The 20,375-nt window shown below is 42.1% G+C and overlaps 3 protein-coding genes across 7 annotated transcripts in view; 2 read left to right on the top strand and 1 right to left on the bottom strand.

The window, feature by feature from the left end:
• The first annotated feature begins 453 nt into the window (after positions 1–453).
• Positions 454–4,603, top strand: mthfd2 (methylenetetrahydrofolate dehydrogenase (NADP+ dependent) 2, methenyltetrahydrofolate cyclohydrolase). Its single transcript, XM_041937419.1, has 8 exons — positions 454–606; positions 2,445–2,629; positions 2,758–2,880; positions 3,054–3,206; positions 3,296–3,403; positions 3,498–3,590; positions 3,700–3,825; positions 3,919–4,603. The coding sequence occupies exons 1-8, from the start codon at positions 527–529 to the stop codon at positions 4,065–4,067; spliced, it is 1,017 nt and encodes a 338-aa protein (XP_041793353.1). The 5' UTR covers positions 454–526; the 3' UTR covers positions 4,068–4,603.
• A 1,369-nt stretch (positions 4,604–5,972) lies between these two features.
• On the top strand, positions 5,973–8,429 carry arl6ip4 (ADP-ribosylation factor-like 6 interacting protein 4). The gene is made up of 5 exons (XM_041937056.1): positions 5,973–6,248; positions 6,347–6,658; positions 7,269–7,386; positions 7,623–7,692; positions 7,775–8,429. The coding sequence occupies exons 1-5, from the start codon at positions 6,089–6,091 to the stop codon at positions 7,829–7,831; spliced, it is 717 nt and encodes a 238-aa protein (XP_041792990.1). The 5' UTR covers positions 5,973–6,088; the 3' UTR covers positions 7,832–8,429.
• The window catches only part of LOC121606617 (membrane-associated phosphatidylinositol transfer protein 2-like), a 45,324-nt gene continuing 33,051 nt past the window's right edge, over positions 8,103–20,375 (bottom strand). For 2 of the 5 annotated variants that reach the window (XM_041937048.1, XM_041937049.1), the window contains exons 15-26: positions 20,045–20,215; positions 18,938–19,090; positions 17,737–17,901; positions 16,479–16,769; positions 15,397–15,545; positions 15,166–15,282; positions 14,862–14,978; positions 14,628–14,776; positions 13,521–13,670; positions 13,219–13,399; positions 12,880–13,008; positions 8,103–12,694 (exon numbers count right to left, since the gene is read on the bottom strand). In XM_041937048.1, the coding sequence (XP_041792982.1) occupies positions 12,326–12,694; positions 12,880–13,008; positions 13,219–13,399; positions 13,521–13,670; positions 14,628–14,776; positions 14,862–14,978; positions 15,166–15,282; positions 15,397–15,545; positions 16,479–16,769; positions 17,737–17,901; positions 18,938–19,090; positions 20,045–20,215 (2,141 nt within the window). In that variant the 3' untranslated portion in view covers positions 8,103–12,325. The remainder of the gene's footprint in view (positions 12,695–12,879; positions 13,009–13,218; positions 13,400–13,520; positions 13,671–14,627; positions 14,777–14,861; positions 14,979–15,165; positions 15,283–15,396; positions 15,546–16,478; positions 16,770–17,736; positions 17,902–18,937; positions 19,091–20,044; positions 20,216–20,375) is intronic. The other 3 variants (XM_041937051.1, XM_041937050.1, XM_041937054.1) reach the window with 3 other exon arrangements.

The following is a 20,375-nucleotide window of genomic DNA, read 5'->3' as shown; positions in this document are numbered from 1 at the left end:
GGGGCCCCCTAACAGGTTAATTCATCCATGGTGGAAAATAGATAGATAGATAGATAGATAGATAGATAGATAGATAGATAGATAGATAGATAGATAGATAGATAGATAGATAGATAGATAGATAGATAGATAGATAGATGTACTTTCTTGATTATCAGTAGAAGCACAGTAAATATACACATCAACAGCAGAAGAAAGAAAGAAGAACCAACAACAACATAGATTACCTCAATGCAGAATATAAGGAAAAACCTTCTATAATTACAATAAGACATGTATGTTTGCTTGGTAGACTCAGGCCTCCCTGTTGCTGTGGGCGCAGTGCCTTCCATAGGAAAATTACAGGGTTATCTTTACAGTAGAGGTGTGGCAGCAGATAACAGTGACGCAGCCCCAGACGTAGGGATGGGAGGGCATTAAAGCCTCTCTGGCCCGCTTCCTCCCGCACAGACGTCGCTCTGTCAGCCCGGGCGGTGGTGTGTTTCGTAATCTCCCGTGGTGTCTCCTCTCCTCTCAGCCGGTCAGAATGGCAGCGGTCAGGACTCTTCGCAAACTGTGCCAACACTCCCAGCATCAAGTCTGTAAACTGCACACGTCCGCCTCGAGGTGAGTGCGACCACCAGCCCTCAAATCTCATTTCATTTGGCTGAATTTACTGCCACTTTTACGACATGTTCGGCGCCGTGGTTTCTTAAAATGAGAATATAGGTTTGGCTTTCTGGTTCCACATTTCATTTCATTGCGGTCTTCTGTAATTTCGTGTGTGCATGGATAACATATTGCTTTCTATTGTGGAGGTTTGTTTGCTTATATTGAACTAAATGTCCGCGGCCGCTCACATGTTGCTGCGCCCCTAGCGGTATGCCGGTAACATTGCAGCGGCAGGCTGGCTGATGAAATCGTTCTGAATGCTTGCACCCTGCGGCTCGAAGAGCAAGGTTTCAGCTGGAGAGCGAGGTGTAGGTCTGCATACAAGGAAACGATATGCATATGCATTGAGGCCATTCTGTCCTGGAAGACACGCACGAAAATCGCAAAACTAATGGATGGCATATGGCCTCTGAGAGGACATGCCGTCATGCAGCTTGCAAATTTGCAGCACCCCGTGCAGATATTTATTGAAAACGTGCTGAGTGTAGCCTGACTGAGATACATTTAATGAACTAATGTTGCACACACGCCTTAAAATCCCAAACCTCGTGTTGGCTGCACATGATCTGCAGCTCCAGAGGCACAAGGTACATCATTTAAAACCTGTCAAGTAATGAAAAACTTATTACCATATATCACAACAAAGATACAACTTTACTACCACACGTTTATACATAAACTCTTCAGGTTTTACATTTAAGTACACACAGCAACAGATTAATAAAATGGATTAAAAAAAAGCAACAACAATAAAAATGCAACAATAACAAGAGAAGAAAAAGAGAAGTTTCCTCTGAGGTGGCTCTCACTTAACATGAGCTGTTTAACATGACTATGTGTCCATGCATTTCAACAGACAGCAGGCCGGCTTCACATTTAAACTTGCATTAAGTTCGCTGCCCTGTAATCTCGACACATTTTCTCTGGGACCTGGTACACTGGCCCCATGGTCTCACCCCAGATTGCCCCAAAGATGTGATACTTTTCTGTGAGGTTTAATTAGTTTGGGCACAATAAAAGGGTGGTTACATCACTGTTGATGGCTCATTACTCTTCAGTTATTAACCACAGCTTTCTGTTTGTTGTTATATAAGGCAGAACTATCTTGGTGCTTTTGAAACTGGGACAAAGCAGCAGACCACATCAACCCTGTTTGTATAATTACACAGTGAGAAATGTTTTTTTCAGTTTCCGCCCTCAGGTGCCTCTGACTGTACGATGATAAAACGCTGGTAGAAAACTGCTTTCATTTTGACTTCTCTTGCGCAATGCTAATGATTGTACACCAACTTTGGGACTTAAAGTACTGTAACACAATACTGGACTTACAGTACTAGTGCTTCCAGAGCATATGGCTCTGTCAGGTGGAGACGTGCTGTGTCTAATTTTAGAGGCTGGAATTGGTGCTTGGTCAGGCTGAATGGTTGAGATTGGTTACAGGTTTCTGGTGTCAAAAGTCCTGTTCAAGAGCAAGGAAGCGAGTTTAGATCAGTGCTGCAAAGATTATTCAGACAATCAAGTTGAAAGAAGTGATGATTGTCTTAGTTTTCATTTGTTTGTACAGTTATGTTTCTGCGGTTTGTTATATTATGCTATAGATATTAGTGTTATATTATGCCGGACATTTTTCAACAGAACTTGGGCTCTGTGTGGATAAAATAGTTAGCTGCAGCCCTAGACTGAGAATGACACATCGCCCTAGGCCTTGGTCTGAATAACAGCACAGCTTGTTAAAATGGAAGTTAGCGACTGTTTGTCCTCTGACTCCAGTGTTTTTCCATGTCAACTCTCAGACAGGAGGCGGTGGTCATCTCAGGAAAGAAACTAGCACGGCAGATTCGAGAGGAGGCCCGGGCCGACGTGGAGAAATGGGTTTCAGCCGGCCACAGGAGACCCCATCTGAGCGTGGTTCTGGTAGGAGACAACCCAGCCAGTCACTCCTACGTCCTGAATAAGACACGAGCTGCAGCTGATGTCGGTAAGCGAAAACTCCCACAATCCTCGTGTGCATGTGTAAACACACTTGTTCTACATTATACTGTAACAACTAAAGAACAAATGCTTGCCCTGGTTTTTAAGTTGTTTTCTCACTTCAACCTCCCACAGGAATCTCTAGTGAGACAATTCTCAAACATTCAGACATCAGCGAGGAGGAGTTGCTGGACCTGATCGACAAACTCAACACAGACCATCGTGTGGATGGCCTGCTGGTCCAGCTGCCTCTGCCAGGTACAGAGAAACTGGAGCAGTGGAATAAAAACACTAACGAAAAGTATAAAGAACCATGCATCTACAGAGGGCTTGCTGTGTGCAGTTAACTTATAAACTCTTACAAATTCACCTGTGTTCTTGAACAGAACGTTTGAGATCATGTTGTGACTCTGACTTTTCTTTTCTGGCAGACCACATTGATGAGCGCACGATCTGTAATGCAGTTTCCCCTACCAAGGATGTAGACGGCTTCCATGTAGTTAATGTGGGCCGCATGTGCCTGGATCAGTCCACCATGCTTCCTGCCACTCCGTGGGGAGTCTGGGAAATTATTAAACGCACAGGTAACAGGAGTGACCACTTACCTCCTCTAAGGGGTGATATCCAATGGAACAAACGATCTAAACTAAATATCCAAATTCTCGTCTTCCAGGTATTCCTACTCTCGGGAAAAATGTCGTGGTTGCAGGCCGCTCTAAGAATGTGGGCATGCCCATCGCCATGTTACTGCATACAGACGGCCGACATGAGAGGCCTGGAGGTTGGTTATAGTACATGTGGTTTTGTCCGTGTGCTTAAAGATAAGAAGGTTTGAATGTGTACGGTACAAGTGGTAAATGTGATTTCTGTTGCAGGTGATGCCACAGTCACCATTTCTCACCGTTACACTCCAAAGGAGCAACTTCGCCAACACACTAAAATCGCTGATATCATTGTGGCTGCTGCAGGTTTGTGTCACAACTTGTTTTCCTGTGACTGAACTGCTTGCTTAAAGTAGACTGAACTTTGTTTTCCCTGTTTATCTGACTGTTCTTTGTTTGTTGACTGAACTATCAGGGATTCCAAACCTCATCACCGCGGACATGATCAAAGAGGGAGCAGCGGTGATTGACGTTGGAATAAACAGAGTGCAGGACCCAATCACTGGAAAGAACAGACTGGTTGGAGATGTGGATTTTGAAGGTGAGGCCGGACAGCAAACACAATGGTATTTCTGCAGGGACATTCTTGGTGTTTCACGTGTCTGTAACGTCATACTTTTCTGTCTGCATTCAGCTGTGAGACAGAAGGCGGGCTTCATCACCCCTGTGCCTGGAGGTGTGGGACCCATGACTGTGGCGATGCTAATGAAGAACACTATCAAAGCAGCTAAGAACGTTCTGCTGTATCCCCCAGAGAGGATCCGCATGGCGGCTGCGTCGTAATGGGCTGAAGAAAATCCCAGCAAAAGTGACACATTCCAGCCCCCCTCCCTAACACCACCCCCTCATTTTTTACTCTGAGCTACCTGAGAAGCTCCCCTTGCACACGGACTTGAAAGATGATAGCTTTAAGGCTCTCGTCCTGCTGACATCTTTTACCCTCCCTAACTTTAAGTCCAGCCATGTTTAGACTGTTACATTCACTCATGCAGATTTTGTTTTATGTAACAGGGTTATCAGTATTTATCATTTGCAGTATATTTCTTGGGAGTTTTAAGGAATCTTGAAAGATTGTTTTATTTATTGCTACAGTGACACAATATTTAAACATGAATGGTGGCAGGTCACAGTATTTAACTCTAAGCTGTTAAACAGAGAAATTGAGGCCTGTCTGTTGTGTTTCTTTGCATTAGTTTAGCCTTATGTACCAAGAGTGATAAGGGCTAACATCATCAGGAACAAGTATGTTTATCAATATACAAGCTTTAAAGATTCACAATTGCCTTTGTAAAAACTTTGAAATAAAGATTACAAATATGTTCTCATGTTGATCCTTTCTGTGCTCATAGATTGTCTGTGTATTCACAGTGAAGAGCAGTGGTCATGATTATGGACTTACTCTCTTTACATTATCATATTCACATAATGCACTTACTCCAAATATAACTCACTTCTCAGGCACTATCATAATAAGTAATTGCCTTTTATCACATGTATTGCATGTATGTACTTTTTCCTGTCTTCACCCTCTAATCCAGATTTCTATATTTGGCATAACAAGGACCTCATAACCACCAAGCATCTCTGTTTTAAATCATATTCCAGATCACATACCGACTCTCTTGTTACAGGTTATTGCCTCAGTTTGAATGAGTTGTGAGCAGTTTGACCAAAGAGTGGTTCTCACATTGTATCACTTTAATGATTACTGATAGATCTGGAGAGATGGAGTATTTAGTATTTCACAACAGAAAACAAACAAACAAAAAAACAACACAAAAATTACAATAAAAATAAATACTTTTCTGTTTTATTCCTTTCATCATCATATGACTCCTCAGATTAATCTTGGAAGCACTTGTCGGTTCCCAACTTCCAGGCTGACAATTACTGCATTAAACTACACACGATATAAAGAATTCTCAATTAGCTCCACCTCAACCAGCTCCAACAGTAAAATGTTAATGCATTTGGAACAATAATCCAATGATATAACACTCATGGATTCTGCAAAATGAGTATGCTTGTTTTTCGTACCTTAAATATACTTCTCTGATAATACTTACATACATTTTTTTCCCTCTACATCTATATGACTGTTACCTTCAACAGAGTAAATATACACAGTAGTATTGCTGCTTTTATTAAGTGTATATTTATCATCAAAATAAAGGCTACTTAAAGTACAAAAAAGTATTCAGCATTTCATAATAATGTATGGTGTATTATTGGATCATAAAAGTTAGAAGTAATGCATTAATATGCATGGCACTTTTTGCTGTTGTTTAAGGTGGGACTTTTTGCTTGTTTGTTTTTTCACTATATATACTGCCTGGTAACTTGTGATCTCTAAAGATTTTAATAACAACAATACATCATTACCTTTACGTTGATCATGTTTTATATGATTACTCTGAATCTGCAAAACAACTAGTAACTAAAGTTATCAAATTACCATAGGGGAGTAAAAAGCCTCTGAAATGTTGTAGGATATAGTATACAGTCAAATGAAAATACTGAAGTCAAAACAGTATCTCAAAACTGGACTACAGTACTTTGGTAAATGGGCTTTGTTACCCATCACTATGCATATTCAAATCATGTTCACATGTTGGGTCAACCTCAGTAGGAACTAGGAACCTTTAATAATGTATTCCCCGGCACCGACGGAGGAAAATTGACGACGAGCACACTTCCGTAAACGACTTAAGCCAGTCCTGCATGTCTGCTGTAACGCACTTACTAGTATTTATGATCTTCGACCGGGTTTTCTTTGGATTTATCTTCGTTTTGTTGTCTCGGTGATGGATCGCAGCAGATCAACTGACAAAGAGAAAAAAATCGAGAAGAAGAAGAAACGGAGACGGTCCTCCTCCTCCTCTTCTTCTTCATCGTCGTCGTCTTCTTCGTCCAGCAGCAGGAGTCGAAGCAGACCGAGAAAGAAAGCATCACACAAGCCTCAAGGTGGGGACTTAAAAAAAAAACAATTAGCAAGTTTTGACAGCAACGAAAGTCTCAGTGTCAATAAACTCTGTCGAACTTCTTCTTTGCTTCTCCCTCAGATGTGAAAACACATAAAAAGAAGCGCAGAAGAAGCTCTTCTTCTTCGTCCACCACTTCTTCCTCATCATCTTCATCCTCGTCGAGCGATGATAAGACAAAGAGAAAGAAAAGTAAAGCCAAGAAAAAGAAGACGAAGAAGAAAAAGGCGAGGCTGAAGAAACAAAAGAAGAAGGAGAAGAAGAAGAAGGAGAAGCTGAAGAAGAAGGAGAAGAAGAAGGCAGAGGTGTTGTTGTCCAGTCCTCCAGCAGAGAAACCTCCATCTTACCTGGAGGTGTGGCAGAGTGATGAGGGGGCAGTGGAGCTCGGACCAGGTAGGACATTAGACGACATAACCCGGTTTTAATAAGACACAGATATATTATTCTAATTTTACAGTATCACTACATTATAAAACTCTGTAAATGACGAAGAAGAAGAACAATAGATGTTATAGCAGAGCTTTTGTATGAAACTGCATTAGTTTGTACAGGTGTACCTAATAAAAGGGCCACTGAGTGTGTGTCATGATAGAGCAGTTTTTCTGGGAAATCAACAAACAGTTTGTAAATAAAATAACCAAACATTAAGGTCTGATGAAATGAAATACCTGACCATTTAAGGTACTCCATTACACTGAGGCCCAAAAATGATATACAAATCCAACATTATGATGCCGTCCAGCACATTCATTTCCAAGACTGCCGACAGTATCCGAATACAACCACACACATTAAAGGAGCAGATATTGTGGTATAAAGGATGTGACAAATTTATGTCTCACAGTGTTTATCACATTACCTAATATGAATATTGAAAGAAAATTGTCAGGTTACTTTTTTCCTATTTTGCGCAGTCTGTTTCTATAGAGCCATTGTTAGTCAGACATTGAGTTCCTGAAGCATACAAGTAGTATTTGGTGCATCGTACTGTTTTCCTCTGCAGTGATGACGGATGAGCAGAAGGCCCGACTCTCCACTAAGCGGCCTCTTACCAAAGAGGAGTACGAGGCCAGGCAGAGTGTGATCCGCAGGGTGCTGGACCCAGAAACAGGACGCACCAGGTAAGCTAGAGCTACAGAGTATGTTCTACTAGTTTTGAGTCCACAGCAGGTGCGTAAAGGAACAGTTTACTGTACAGTGTTTTCTTGTTGCACTTTGATGCGATGCTAAATTCTGGTTTGCTACTGAGGATGCACATGCAACGTTTTGTGCAAATTTACAGATGAACTGTTCTTGCATAATTTCCACAGCTCAGGTTTTCATGCCCTCTAAGAGAAGTCTGTGTGTTTTCTTCCAGATTGGTGAGAGGAGAAGGAGAGATCATAGAGGAGATTGTCAGCAGAGAAAAACACAAAGATATCAACAAGGTAGAAGAGACAGTTTCAGTCATCGTTTTGTGAAATAAACAGTTCCCTCTGATCTAAAACTGAACTTCCATTCATCCCATAGCAAGCCACCAAGGGAGACGGGAATGCCTTCCAGAGGAAACTGGGAATCAACAGGTAGAAGATGTCGTGATCTGTCTCAATAAGCTAATTTATATCAGAGTTTCAAACAGTTGCCTGTGATTATCTGTACAGTAGTGAAGGTACAGAATTACCCTTGATGTACACCTGAGTTTAATCCAGGTAAAAGCTACTATCTCCATTGATTTGCCTTACTGAATCCATGCTGATCACAAAGGAGACATGAAGAGAAGCAGATGACTTAGTGAACTACTTGAGTCAACTGAGATCTGCCATTGAAACTCTACGCAAGGAGAATGTCCAATATAGTTTACACTGATTAATGCTCATTTATTTTAGCCATTTTTTTAAAAGCATATCATTGAGTATATTGTAAAGATCAGTACCTAATGACTGCAAACAGTCTGACCATTCAAACATCATTGTTTGAAATCACTGATTTAAAGCCATTAAGAAGCTGATTTAAGTGTTCACTTTCTTGCTGGACTCTGTGATCCTTTATTAATTTTGGCTACATTCTCTGAACCCACTCATAGATGTCTTCTCACCTTTACATCTCACATTTGTTTCTTTCTGGTTCTTTGAAGAAATCTGCATTTGTGTGAACCGAAGCCAGAAAAATAAACAGTTTGTGTGAACTGCGATGAGTTGTTGTGTTTGAATAATCCGTCTTCTGTTAAGAAACGATCCTGGTCATCCTGCTGAACCATAGTCGTCTTTACGGCACTGTTACCATTTTGAGTGTGAAAAAAGGCCAAAATTACTTAGTTGTTCTTTATATGTTCTTTATACACTGTACATAAAAACACAAGGGAATGGATAAAATGAGGTTATCCAAAACCTACAAGATACACACCCTGTACAATGAAAATATTTACCAAGGTACGTGGTGTATAGTTATATACAGCCTATGAATGCTAACTGTTGTTGTGGCATTGCATTAACCGGGGGAACATGGCTCGAGATAGTGATGGACTGCCTACTGTTGGTGAAATATGTCAAATAAATTTCTACTTTGTATATTTCTTTCAAAGTGAAAATGAGCCAAAGCCGTTTTACATAAAATATGGCCTTTTCCTATTATAGTCGACACAAACAGTCTATCCTTTTCCATGAAGTCAATTTGGGAGTGAGCAGCATTCATTCTAGGCCTCGCAACACAATGGTTGATGTAAGGCAGAGAGAGAAATGTAAGGCCCCTGGTAATGCGCGTGTCAGTAGCAGAATCGAAGCAACTGTCTGCCCAGAGGTATCCAAACTTCACAGATCACAGCACCGCTTCGTCTTTACATTCTCTGGATTTTAATATCCAAGTAATTCAGATCTCCAAGGAAGGGAATATGATCGAGTAGTTGCCAACTTTAGATAAGTGCATGTTTTTCAGCATTGCCTGGACTTTCTTCTAATCACTACCGATGTGCAAACAGCCATTCTTTAATCAGCAGCTTTCATAAGAGTTGTATACACATATATGGCTTTGAGCCGAATCTCTGAAATGGTCAAAATGCAGAGGGACAGTAGTGCGGTATGCAATTACACCATTCTTCACCAAGTAGCTAGAGAACAGTCCTGAATAATAAAGCTATATGTTCCTATAGATGCACACTCAGTGATCTAGAATTAAGTCTACCCGCACTGATGTACAAGGGGTGGACAAAATATTAGAAACACCTCAGTATATTACAATACAATTCAACAGCATCACAAACTACAGCCTCCAAAATGACCATTAAGTTGAACCTCTCCGACAGTTAAAGCAAAAAGTGAACTTTATCACCAAGGTTGGATTTGTTGCAGGATAGGTGGACTCAATAATCAGGCAACTGAGTGTTTAAATGTGACTTCATCTAGACCTTCATGTGCTGGAATGGAAACATCAACAAAAACAAAGTTAAGACTGAGCATGTCTGTCCACAAGAGAAAACCTACTGTAATATTTCATACCATGATCAGGGGCACTTCCTTGTGCCAAATCTCTGCTCTTTTAATGGACTCCAAAGATGTTGCATCTATACCCGTGCATTTGTTGAGTGCTAAGTTGTATTCAGATTCCCTCTGCAATTTGACATCTGTAGAATATGAGCCTGTTTATGCTCCCCAGTCACTGGGGATGCACAAGCCAGTGCATTCCTAATTGCTGGTCCCAAGCCCAGATAAATGGGGTGGGTTGCGTCGCAAAGGGCATCCGGCATAACAAATCTAAGCCAAATCAAATATGCGGGTCATTAAAAAAATGAGATTTCCATGCCGGGTTGGGCGAAGCCCAGTTCACCAGCGAGATGGAAACAGATGATCCGCTGTGGCGACTCCGAATGGGGAGCAGCCGAAAGAAGAAGAATATGTGCCTGTTGAACTGATTGTCAATGCACTGTGACATTCACTCAACACAGTCTGTTTGATCTTGTGGTGTGGTTGAGTAATATTGCACGCTTCCCCTTACATTTGAGCCCCTATTGGTCCATTGCAGTCAGCTCTGTATGGCCTATTAGAGGGACAAATAAACATCAATTGAATGAATAGATCACACATTTTTACCCAATTCAGAAATTAAATGATGAACAGCATAAAGTAAGTCTTAGCTCTGTGTTCCTAGTTTTGGCAGAATTTTGTACAGAATTTACAATTTGCAGATTTTTCTGCCTCTAAAGGCGCAGCAGAACAGAGAAAAAGAGACCTTAACCTAAGGAGGATTATCTATGAGCACATTCAACGCCTCATTTACAGCTTAGGGATAACCAGAGAGAATCCATATCCCAAATTTCCAAAATAGATAATAACAAACATACAACATATGACACAAGATAGCAGTTCTGTTGATACAATTCTGGTGATCTGCAAGATAAAAGAATAAAAATACAATACTGTGCCAGGCAAAGACCTTTTTGAGTTTTGGCTGCTGCAACTGAAGTTTGAAGAAAAAAAAAAACACAATGAAAGCAATTTTAAAACACATTTTGTTCACAAAATCAATACATTTTTAAAATATCTATAATCTTAAATAACAATAATTGTCATCATCAATCAATAAAGCGTATCCTGAATGAGGTGGTGTTTACCCCCAGAGTAAAGAAGACACTTGAAACTGGTCTTCAGTGGACCAGATACCAGATCTGCACTGTAATATAACAATTATGTACAAGCCTTGATAAGGCATTCAAATAGATACTTACACGATCTATTCCATTTTTACACAGGGGACCTTAATCTCTTTCTCTCTTCATGTACAGCATATCATTCTACATTGTTTACTTTGGCACATTAACCATACAGTAGCAGGAGTTTTCCCATAGCTGAGTCATACATGACTGATTCAGGAAGGTACAGCAGCACACTATGGTGACACGTGGTGAAACACTATAAAATCCCAGGAACAGTTTCAGCTGCGACCATAGTTAAAGGGTAGTTTCGGAGCGCCTTGGTAGCCAAATGGTTACAGCGCCTGCCGCCTGGTCGCATCTGTCACCAGTTCAATTCCAGCCAGTGACCTTTGTTGCATGTCATATTCCTCTCTCCCCCCTGGTTTCCTGTCTGCCTCTTCCCTGTGTCTATCCAAAGGCAAAACATGCCTAAAACAATAATCTCAAATAAAGGGAAATTTCACCGTTTGCTTCATGCGATATCTTGATGGTTCTTTGGTCTGAGGGACGACTAGAAAACAAGCAAAACTGGACTGCATGGTTTGGTGAAACATTATCTAGTCATTGCTATTTGCAAATGCTGGAAGTATATGCAACGCAGTAGAAGTAGCTCTTGAACAAATCATTTCACTTTGGCTTACAGGACACCCAAACATTGTTTTTTACTGTTTATACAAAAATTCTAACAAAGATCAAGAAAAATGGAAAAAGGAAAATTTTGGCTAAATGACTGTTTGTTTGTTTGGTCATACTGAGAGAAGAAACACATTCAATCTAGTTTTGCCTGATTCCCTGCTCTGCACCCAGACCTGAACGTATCGATTATCACATAAAGAGGACACAGCTTTAAAACTATTATGCACAAAGTTGATCTCTACAGTAATTGTTGTGCTTGCATTGGCCACAGTAGTCAGTTACAGTGTAGTATCAGCACTTGGACCTGATACAGGCTGTCTGTAACCACTGTGTGTTGTTGCATGAGGGCGCTTGTATGTGGAACCATCTCTCATCTAAAAGCCTGTTGTCGGAGGAAAAACAGACCATGTATTCAAGACTGATAAATATTTACTAAACAGTAGAAACAGTCTGGATTCCTATGTCTACTTGTGTGCATGTCCCTGTTCTAGGAAGATGCTGAAATGCCTGTTGATGTTTGTGTGTGTTTTATAATAAATATAGCCATAGCCGCAGTCCATAAATATTGGCGCTGAGTGTGATTGGCATTAGTTTTATAAAGAGTGGTTTGTAGCACCTGTTGTTTTCATTGTGGTATTTACCCATCTGGTGCAAGCCAACTGTTTTTCACACTTTGCATTAATCTTTGTCATGAGTTTCTCCCTCTGAACTGTATTTTTCAGTCACTCTCCCGAAGGTCCTCCCACATTGTCTTGTTAATCTCACTTGGGACTGAAAATGCCTGGTTCCAGCTTGGTGCTGCTGCTGCGACCCCAGCAGCTGGCTGTGATGCTCATGCTGCGCTGTGTTGCTCCCTGGATGTGGCTGTGAGCGCACTCCAGCCGCTCGCCGTCTGATTGGCTCTGTGTGCGTTCTGGTCTGTTGTGGATGCTGCCTGTTGGGGAGCTGGGAGCTGGTTGGGAGGAGATGGTGCGCAGCAGGTGGTTCCTCTTCCTCAGGAAGTCGCTGTTTGCGCCCAAGCCGAAGCTGCCTTTACGGAGCACCATGCGCGCGCTGCTGGACTTAGCTGGTCGAGAACGGTGGTTGTACTCCAGCTGGGACAAATGAGCCGCATATCCCTCTGTGATGAACTGTTGAGAGGACCAGAGCAGAGACATGCTGTCAGCTACAGAAAATAACTGATTTTTTACATTCTTGTTCAGTTAACTAACATTTCTCATTCAGCTAAAGCCAGACCAGATCAGTGTCAAATGTTAAATAATTTTCATTGGGGTTTGATTATTCCCAAATTTATGCATAAAATTATACTTTGTACCTGGCACTGGTGCTGCATCTTCTTGGAGGGTCTACCAACGATGTATATTTGGGAGGGAGGGAGACCAATGGAGGTGTAGACGGAGATGTCTTTGGTTGATCCGTAGCCAGCGAAAATCTTCATGTGAGCCTGGAATCAGTCAAACGAACAGCAGCACTGTATTAACAACTGAGTTAATATTTCACTCACAGTAACATCATGTCAGCATTGATGTTTTTGTTTTCACCTCCAAAAATATATTTCTCACTCATTCAACAAAGATCAAGACTACACAGACAAACTATAATACTTCAAACTGCAAACAGACCCCCCTCAATCCTCCCTTCCTCCCAGTCTGACCTCTGTCAGGGACTTCAGGAAGTTGGCCTTGTGTCTGAGGGGGTCGTGGACAAGGCCGTCACAGAAGGAGACAATGCCATGAGGGAAGTTGTGCTGAGACAACCAAGCCACCACCCGCTGCTTTTGCATGTCAGGTCGTCCTGTCACATAGATGATCAAATAGCCTAAATCCTGCCAGTGCCTGCAATGAGGGGAAACAGGGGAACAACACTAAGACATAAATGAAAACGCCACAGGCTAATGTGCTTCAGTCTGGAAAAGACTCTTGTTTCAAACCCAAGGAAAAAGGAGAAGAACGGGACCTGACAACGTCCACGGCCCCTGCCCGCACTTTGGGATCACTGCCCATGATTGACACGCTGGCAGCGAATGACCCGTCGATGCTGAATACCACAAACTCTGTGCCGCGTGGGATAACTGTCAGGTAGCTGTCTGCAAACGTGTGGTCGCCTCTGTGGAATGAAAAGAACAACAGAGAGTAAGAAAATGGATAAAGACATTCCTCCTGAGGACACTGGAACACAATTACAAAGTGAGCTAAAACCAAATATAAACCAGGCCTCCTGATAAAATGTACCAAAAAAATATTCAGTAAATAAAGACAAGCCTGGAATAGACTTTTTTTCACATGTAAATAAAGTTTAAAATGTCTGGAACCTTTTTCTTATTAACTGCAGTTCAACATACATACAGAACACACAGTACATAAAACATAACACCACCGGTGTGTTAGCACAAGCAACAACACCTCTAAATCCAGACAGGGGGTAAAAAAATTACACTTAAGCATACAAATATTATTATATGTATAATATTACCAACTTGTATTTGACAAATTATGAACACCATAAAAATCCAGAGCAGCCATATACTCAGATTTAAAGCAATTAAAGCCAGGACATACCCTTAATAATTTTAGATGTTATTTTGTCCTTATTTGTTACAGATATAATGGATTCAAAATAATTTACAAACTCAATCGTTAACAAGGTGTATGAGGGTTTGGTGCATCTCCACTTTCATGCATGAATATGGTATTGGCCCACAATTATAATGAGATTGACCAAATAAGATATATTAGAGGATTGAAGAAAAATAATCTAATATGGGAAAACCCCAACACTGGGACACGATCGATCTTTAAAGATGGCCAGACATGAATGTCATTATGAATGTCTTTACTTACAGAACATGTAAGCAAAAACAGCATGGTTCATATTTAAATCTCCATATATTTTTGTAACAAAACTTTAGAGGGATAAAAAAAAAAAAAAGATATTAGCTGCTTTTGTGCTTAGGGGCTTGAACAGAACAGGACCATTGTTAACGTTATCAGTTCCTATTGTGACTGTGAAAAGTCAAATGTCTGCTGTAAAAATGGCCTGGGGAAAAGGTCAAAGTAACCTCACCTGACGACCATTTTAACTGGGTAGACGCCGATGCCCAGACGTTTGTCGTCTGGGATGACAAAGGACACGCGGCCACTGCTGTTGGTCACTTCTGTGTTGAAGTACACCCATTCCCCTGATGGAGGCTGGGTCATGATGTGAAGGTCAACCTGCACGGGATTACAAATCTTTGAGCACAAATGGCACAGGCCTAAGTGACTCCGTGTGCTGTTGTGATGGCAAAAGAGAGATCACCTTCTCCCCGGCCAAAGTGACCATGTCCAGAGGGCCGTACATGAAGCGACCCGTCACGACCTGCTGCAAGCCTTCAGTGAACACTGCGTCATTGACACGGTGGTTGGCAGTCACATTCTGTCATTGAAGTGAAAGAAATATAGATGCTGAAATGTAGTGTTTGTTTAGGCTATTTTACAAAAAATTAGCTACTGATGCTGATTTGATGAATGAGAAAAGACATGGAAGGATTCAGGTTTTTGTGAGTCACTAAAGTCCCCTGACACTGACTTCTTTTTAAAGCTTTTCTAGGTCTGACGCCTACCCTGATCTTCACGTGAGTCCTCTTGCGGAGCCACTTCTCTCGAGGTTTGGAGGGGGTGAATTCAGAGACTTCTTTGCCATCGAGCTCCAGGATGCTAGAGTTTTCATGCCTCATGACCTACAGGTGACATTTCAATGACTCATCCTCGGTATCTCTGAAAGGCGACTAACAGCCCGCTGGTCACATATTAACAAGCCATAAAGAGTGGCAGGTATTCCAATGTTGACTCACCTGTCTCAGGAGAAAAGACACGACATCAGTGGACTCCCAGTATGATGCGTGGAAGAGGTGCGGCAAAGCCACAGTGGGGAAAGCAGTCAGAGCATCGGGGCAGTATAGGGCAAAGTCCAGCCGCTTTGTGCCCCACCAACGTGCTGCAACTGCGATGGGAACGGAGTGAATAGGGTGCAGATATATGAGTTTAAACTGGAAGAGTCGGCCTGCGGTATGTGATGCCACGCAAAGATGCAACACCCCTGTGCTAAAGCAAAGAGACGATTTCAGTCTTAATCATCACCGATCCCAGCAGTTCTTCAGCTAAAAGAAGGAAGTCAAGAGTTTAGAATTGTCATTAAGAGAAAAATCAAGTGCTGAAACTCAAATCCAGCAGGAAGAAAAAGATAGTTAGAGCTGATACATTATACAACCCTGGCTCCAAACAAATTGGGATGCTGTGTTTGACATAAACTCAGTTGAAAATGCGACAAAGACAATATATTAAAACTTCAATAAGTGAACTTCATTGAGTTTTGTAATATCTGCTTATTCTGAATTTGATGTCAGCAACACGTTTCAAACAAGTTGGGACAGGAGCAACAAAAGACTGGGAAAGATGTGGAACGCTCCAAAAACACCTGTTTGGAACATTCCACAGGTGTTCACAAGGATGGAGCGAGGTTCACCACTTTGTGAACACATTGTATAAAGGAGATTACTACATGGGCTCAGGAACACTTGAAGTAAAACCATGTTCTTAAACACAGTCAATTTGTAAATGACTGCATTCTGCTCTTATTTACGTGTTACACAGCATCCCAACCTTTTTGGACTCAGGAATGTATAGATGGTTATTTATGTTAGTATGGCCATGAAACAAGATTATGGATTTGGAAAGAAGGAGCACGGTCTGGATTTATACATTATTCCTCATCAATGGAAGTGCCTGGAATCCTTATGCATCAATTTTAAAAGAATACAAGTGAAGGAAAAGGAGCAGCATTCAGCTTTTGGATTTTGCCACAGGATAGAACAGCACACAGAGAAGAACTGTAGCCTCATACTGATTTCAGAAGTCCCATCCCTTAGAAAAATACCTTGCTCCACTTCAGCCTGGGAGTCCAGGGAGACCAGATCAGATATAGCACAGTCCAGCCCTGCTGACAGACAGTTCTCGTACTGAGCAATGGGACTTAGACCTTCACTAGTCTCTGCCTCACTGTCCAGGTCTGCCACTAGATCTGCATCAGGAGATCCTGGGGCCTGGCCAGCCTCTGCGTTCATGTGGGACTTTGGAGGACTTTTCAGGAAGAATTTGTTTTGTGATGATAGGGCGAGTTGGGACAAAAGGCTGAACTTTTTGGATTGGTCAATTTGACATGATTTAGCTATGGGGAGAAAACACAGAGACAGAAATCACGTGAAAAATGAGTGCATGTTGGTATGGGACAGTTTATGACAGTTTAAACAGTTTGAAGAGTCGCGTTGGGATGCGTCCGCTGTCAGTAAGCTGCCTCAAACTGAGCTGTGAATGTTAAAGCTGAAACACAATCGTTAATGCAGTAACGGTTAAGGCAGTATGGCAGGGTGATGCTACTGAACAGCCCTCGGATGCTGTGATGTCAAAATTAGTTGATGAGCATCTCCAGGGTTGCACTGGAGGAGCTAAAGCAGCAGTGTGCAGTACAATAATGTGAGGTACAAATAAATGCTCTGGGAACAAAAGTGATATAGAGAGGGAGGGAGGGGGCTTTGAAGGACAATCTCACATAAAACACAACAACAGAATACTGGTCATCCTGGCAAACATTGCACTGTGGAGTGGACAATGCAGGAATGGCTGAGGGAGGCAGGTGTCCACATGCATCGCAACATCAGATAAATGCAGCACTCGTTCATTGCATTTACATTTAGACAGTGGATAAGAGTAAGACAGACAGTGAAAAGTGGCGCTAAACTTGCTGTTCTTCAAGACTCTGCTTGCTGACACTGGGACTTTGAATTTTAACAAGAGATGGAGAAAACACTCTGCGTGACAGCCTGGCTACAATGCAGGTGTTACATCTGGCTAAGCAGAAGTAGAAAAAGGAGCGGGGTATAAATATCTGCCTGACTAGACGGCTCCAGCTGGAGTGCAGGGTGTGTGTAGAGTCAGAGTAACGGGGTTTAAGAGAGAGAGACAGAGGGAGATGGAGAGAGAGAGAAGATGAAGGAGGAGAGTCTGAAAAAGAAACCAGACAGAGATATAGAGAAAAGTTAGACAGAAAGAAAGAGAAAGAGGAAGAATGACTGGACCAGTGTTTGTGTGAGTGGAGGGAAGAGAGAGAGAGGCTTGTTGGTATCGAGAACACTTACTGTTGGCTATGTTGGTGGCAGTGTAACTGTCTGCCATTCCTGAGACCTGGCTGGCAATGCTGACCTCACTGGCCCTCCGCTGGCCCCGGGAGAGGGGGCCCGTTACGGGGGATGAGGGGTACGAACTGTCCATGAAGACACCACCATGAGACTGAACAACATCCGCTATTGAGCCGAAACAAGGAGATCCCATTAGACAGAGACACAGGTAAGGGGAACTCACAGTGATGAGGGGGAGGGAGATGCGGGTTAGGGTGGCGGGAGAGAAATGTGACAGCAGGCACCATGGTTTCAGAGGACATGTGAGACCAAAAGGCGGCCCCATGGCGGCCAAGGTCAGATTTCTGTAACCGACCGAGTGGAAACACGGGCGCATGAGTACATAAAACACAAATGTCCACATCTGTTACAGTCACACCCACGTGTTAGTATCCTTTCTGACGATGATTTTTTTTATCTAATAGCAAAGTAATATCGCGTTAAAATCCTTAGTCTTAATGTCGTAATGAAATAGCGTTGGAGATTTTATAAAATCAGATGACCTCTGACCATTATCACGAGGAGGAACATAGCGAACAGTATACTCAGGATGTACAGATAGAGCCCCACGTACAGCACACTATGCAAACACAACAACACAAGCAGCACAACCTTCACATCAAAACGTCCCTGAAATACCCTCAGCAGACAACAATAATCTGACATTATGGAGAGGATGCAAACACAATTATTAAAAACCATAGCACACACAAAAATGTCCTCCAAATGCTGAACGTGACATGAATATGTGATGGCAATGACAAAATGTAACACCACATGAGATGCTTATCAGATTTCCCAAAGTATTTCCATGGCAGGTTGTAACAATTGTTTTATTTCTTCTTCTAAACAGAAATTGTTAAGAAACCAAGAATTCAACCAGGAAATTAGACTGTTTATGGGAAGTCATTTAGATACAAGAGTAGCTGCTAAAAGGTAAGGTACATCAGTAGCATATATCCTGGTCTATCAGTGAACGTTTGTCTGGATTGATCAGAAACATGACTGTAGCTCTTTACTAGTAGAGCGATGGGAATACTCAGAAAGGACACATGGTAGGTATAAATCTGAGCATCTTGGACGTGACAGCAATAAAGACGGAACAAACAGACAAAAGAAACACAGTGAATGGGGGTGAGGACAGATGGGAAAGGCTACACACACTCCATAGTGGTGGGTGTGGCTTTGAGGGAGCCCTCCTGCCAGTTTAGCACAGGCACAGGGATGCAGGTCTCACTGATGGTCTCCTGACAGCGAAAGGACAGGGGAGTCCCGCTGTCAAGTAGCAGCTGAGCGTTGCTCTGGACTGTCTCCACTACAGAAGGAGGTGGGGGGGGGGCAGAAGGGGCAGAGGTCGAGGGAGGGGGTTTGGAGGTAGAGAGCCACATACGCAGATATGGGGACAGGAGGCCGAGAGAGGAAGAAAGAAAGAGGACAAGGAAGACACAAAAACATATGAAGCAAGAACAACTGAACATGAGACAAGAAAGCAGAGCCAAGCCCTTAGTCAAGCCCACGTCTTTTGAATCTCAACTGCTGGTCAGACATATATCGTCACAAAGCACTAACCTAAGACTGTTAATGCCCTAGAATCTGCAAGTATCTGCAGTATTGAAATGATTTATATGTACTGAAAATTTCAAAAAATGGTTACACAAGCTATCATTTTGGGGACTTTGACACAACAAAACCCTAATCTGAAGTCCTAAAGAAATATCGTAATGCTTATACATCTTATTGACCCTGATGTCGCTCCTTAATAAGCCCTGGCTCCTGGTTCAATGCTGTAAGGAATGCCTTTAAATCCTTTGCTCATTAGTTACTCATTTCTCATGTTTCTAATTTTTTTATTGATTTTTTTGCAGGGGGAACCATAGACAGATAGGGTTACTCCACTATAATGACCAGTCCAAACAGAAACCACCGGCAGGACTATGACCACATTTAGATGAATAAAATGCTTCACAAAAGATGTTGAAGCATAAACAGTAGAAAAATGTTTCATTTTTCTTGAGACAATGTTTACTCTGCATGTAAAGGAACTCACAGTGTGGTGCTAAGATGTATTTAAGGCATGTGTTGTCTATGGCATGCATCCTTCGGAAACTGGACAGCAGTCATGTTTATTACAGGGAATTTTACATTTATACGTGTGCAAGTGAATCCAAGTCAGAACTACATTAATTACTCTAAACTGTAATTCATGATGGGATATTTACTGAATCGATATAAATGAAGCTTTTATAAATCATCGGTGCAGAGGGCTCACCCAGTAGGGCAGAGTTTCCATCTCCCAGGGGAAAGCGTTGGTAACGGGGCACGTTGAAGGGAGGCAGGAGGTGAAATTTCCTCTCCAGTAGAGGCTCCAGGCGGGAGGCAGAGGGATCGGCTGGGTGGAACAGGTTATAGACTTGCTGACAGGCAGGCCGCAGCTGGGCCACTAGGGGGAGAAATTAAACCAAAGACATGAGAGAGGAGGAGGGAAAAAAGGTTTTTGGATCCTTTCCATGAGAACCTTTTTTAAGATGTCTTATATTTTTAAGTCTTGGTAATGACAAGCAGACACACAATTAACATTTTTATGATGAAAAAGAATTTTG

Source organism: Chelmon rostratus, chromosome 5 (genome assembly GCF_017976325.1).
Source record: "Chelmon rostratus isolate fCheRos1 chromosome 5, fCheRos1.pri, whole genome shotgun sequence".
Taxonomy (NCBI): domain Eukaryota; kingdom Metazoa; phylum Chordata; class Actinopteri; order Chaetodontiformes; family Chaetodontidae; genus Chelmon; species Chelmon rostratus.
The sequence above is the reverse complement of the archived record's forward strand: the minus strand, read 5'-3'. Positions and strand labels throughout refer to the sequence as shown.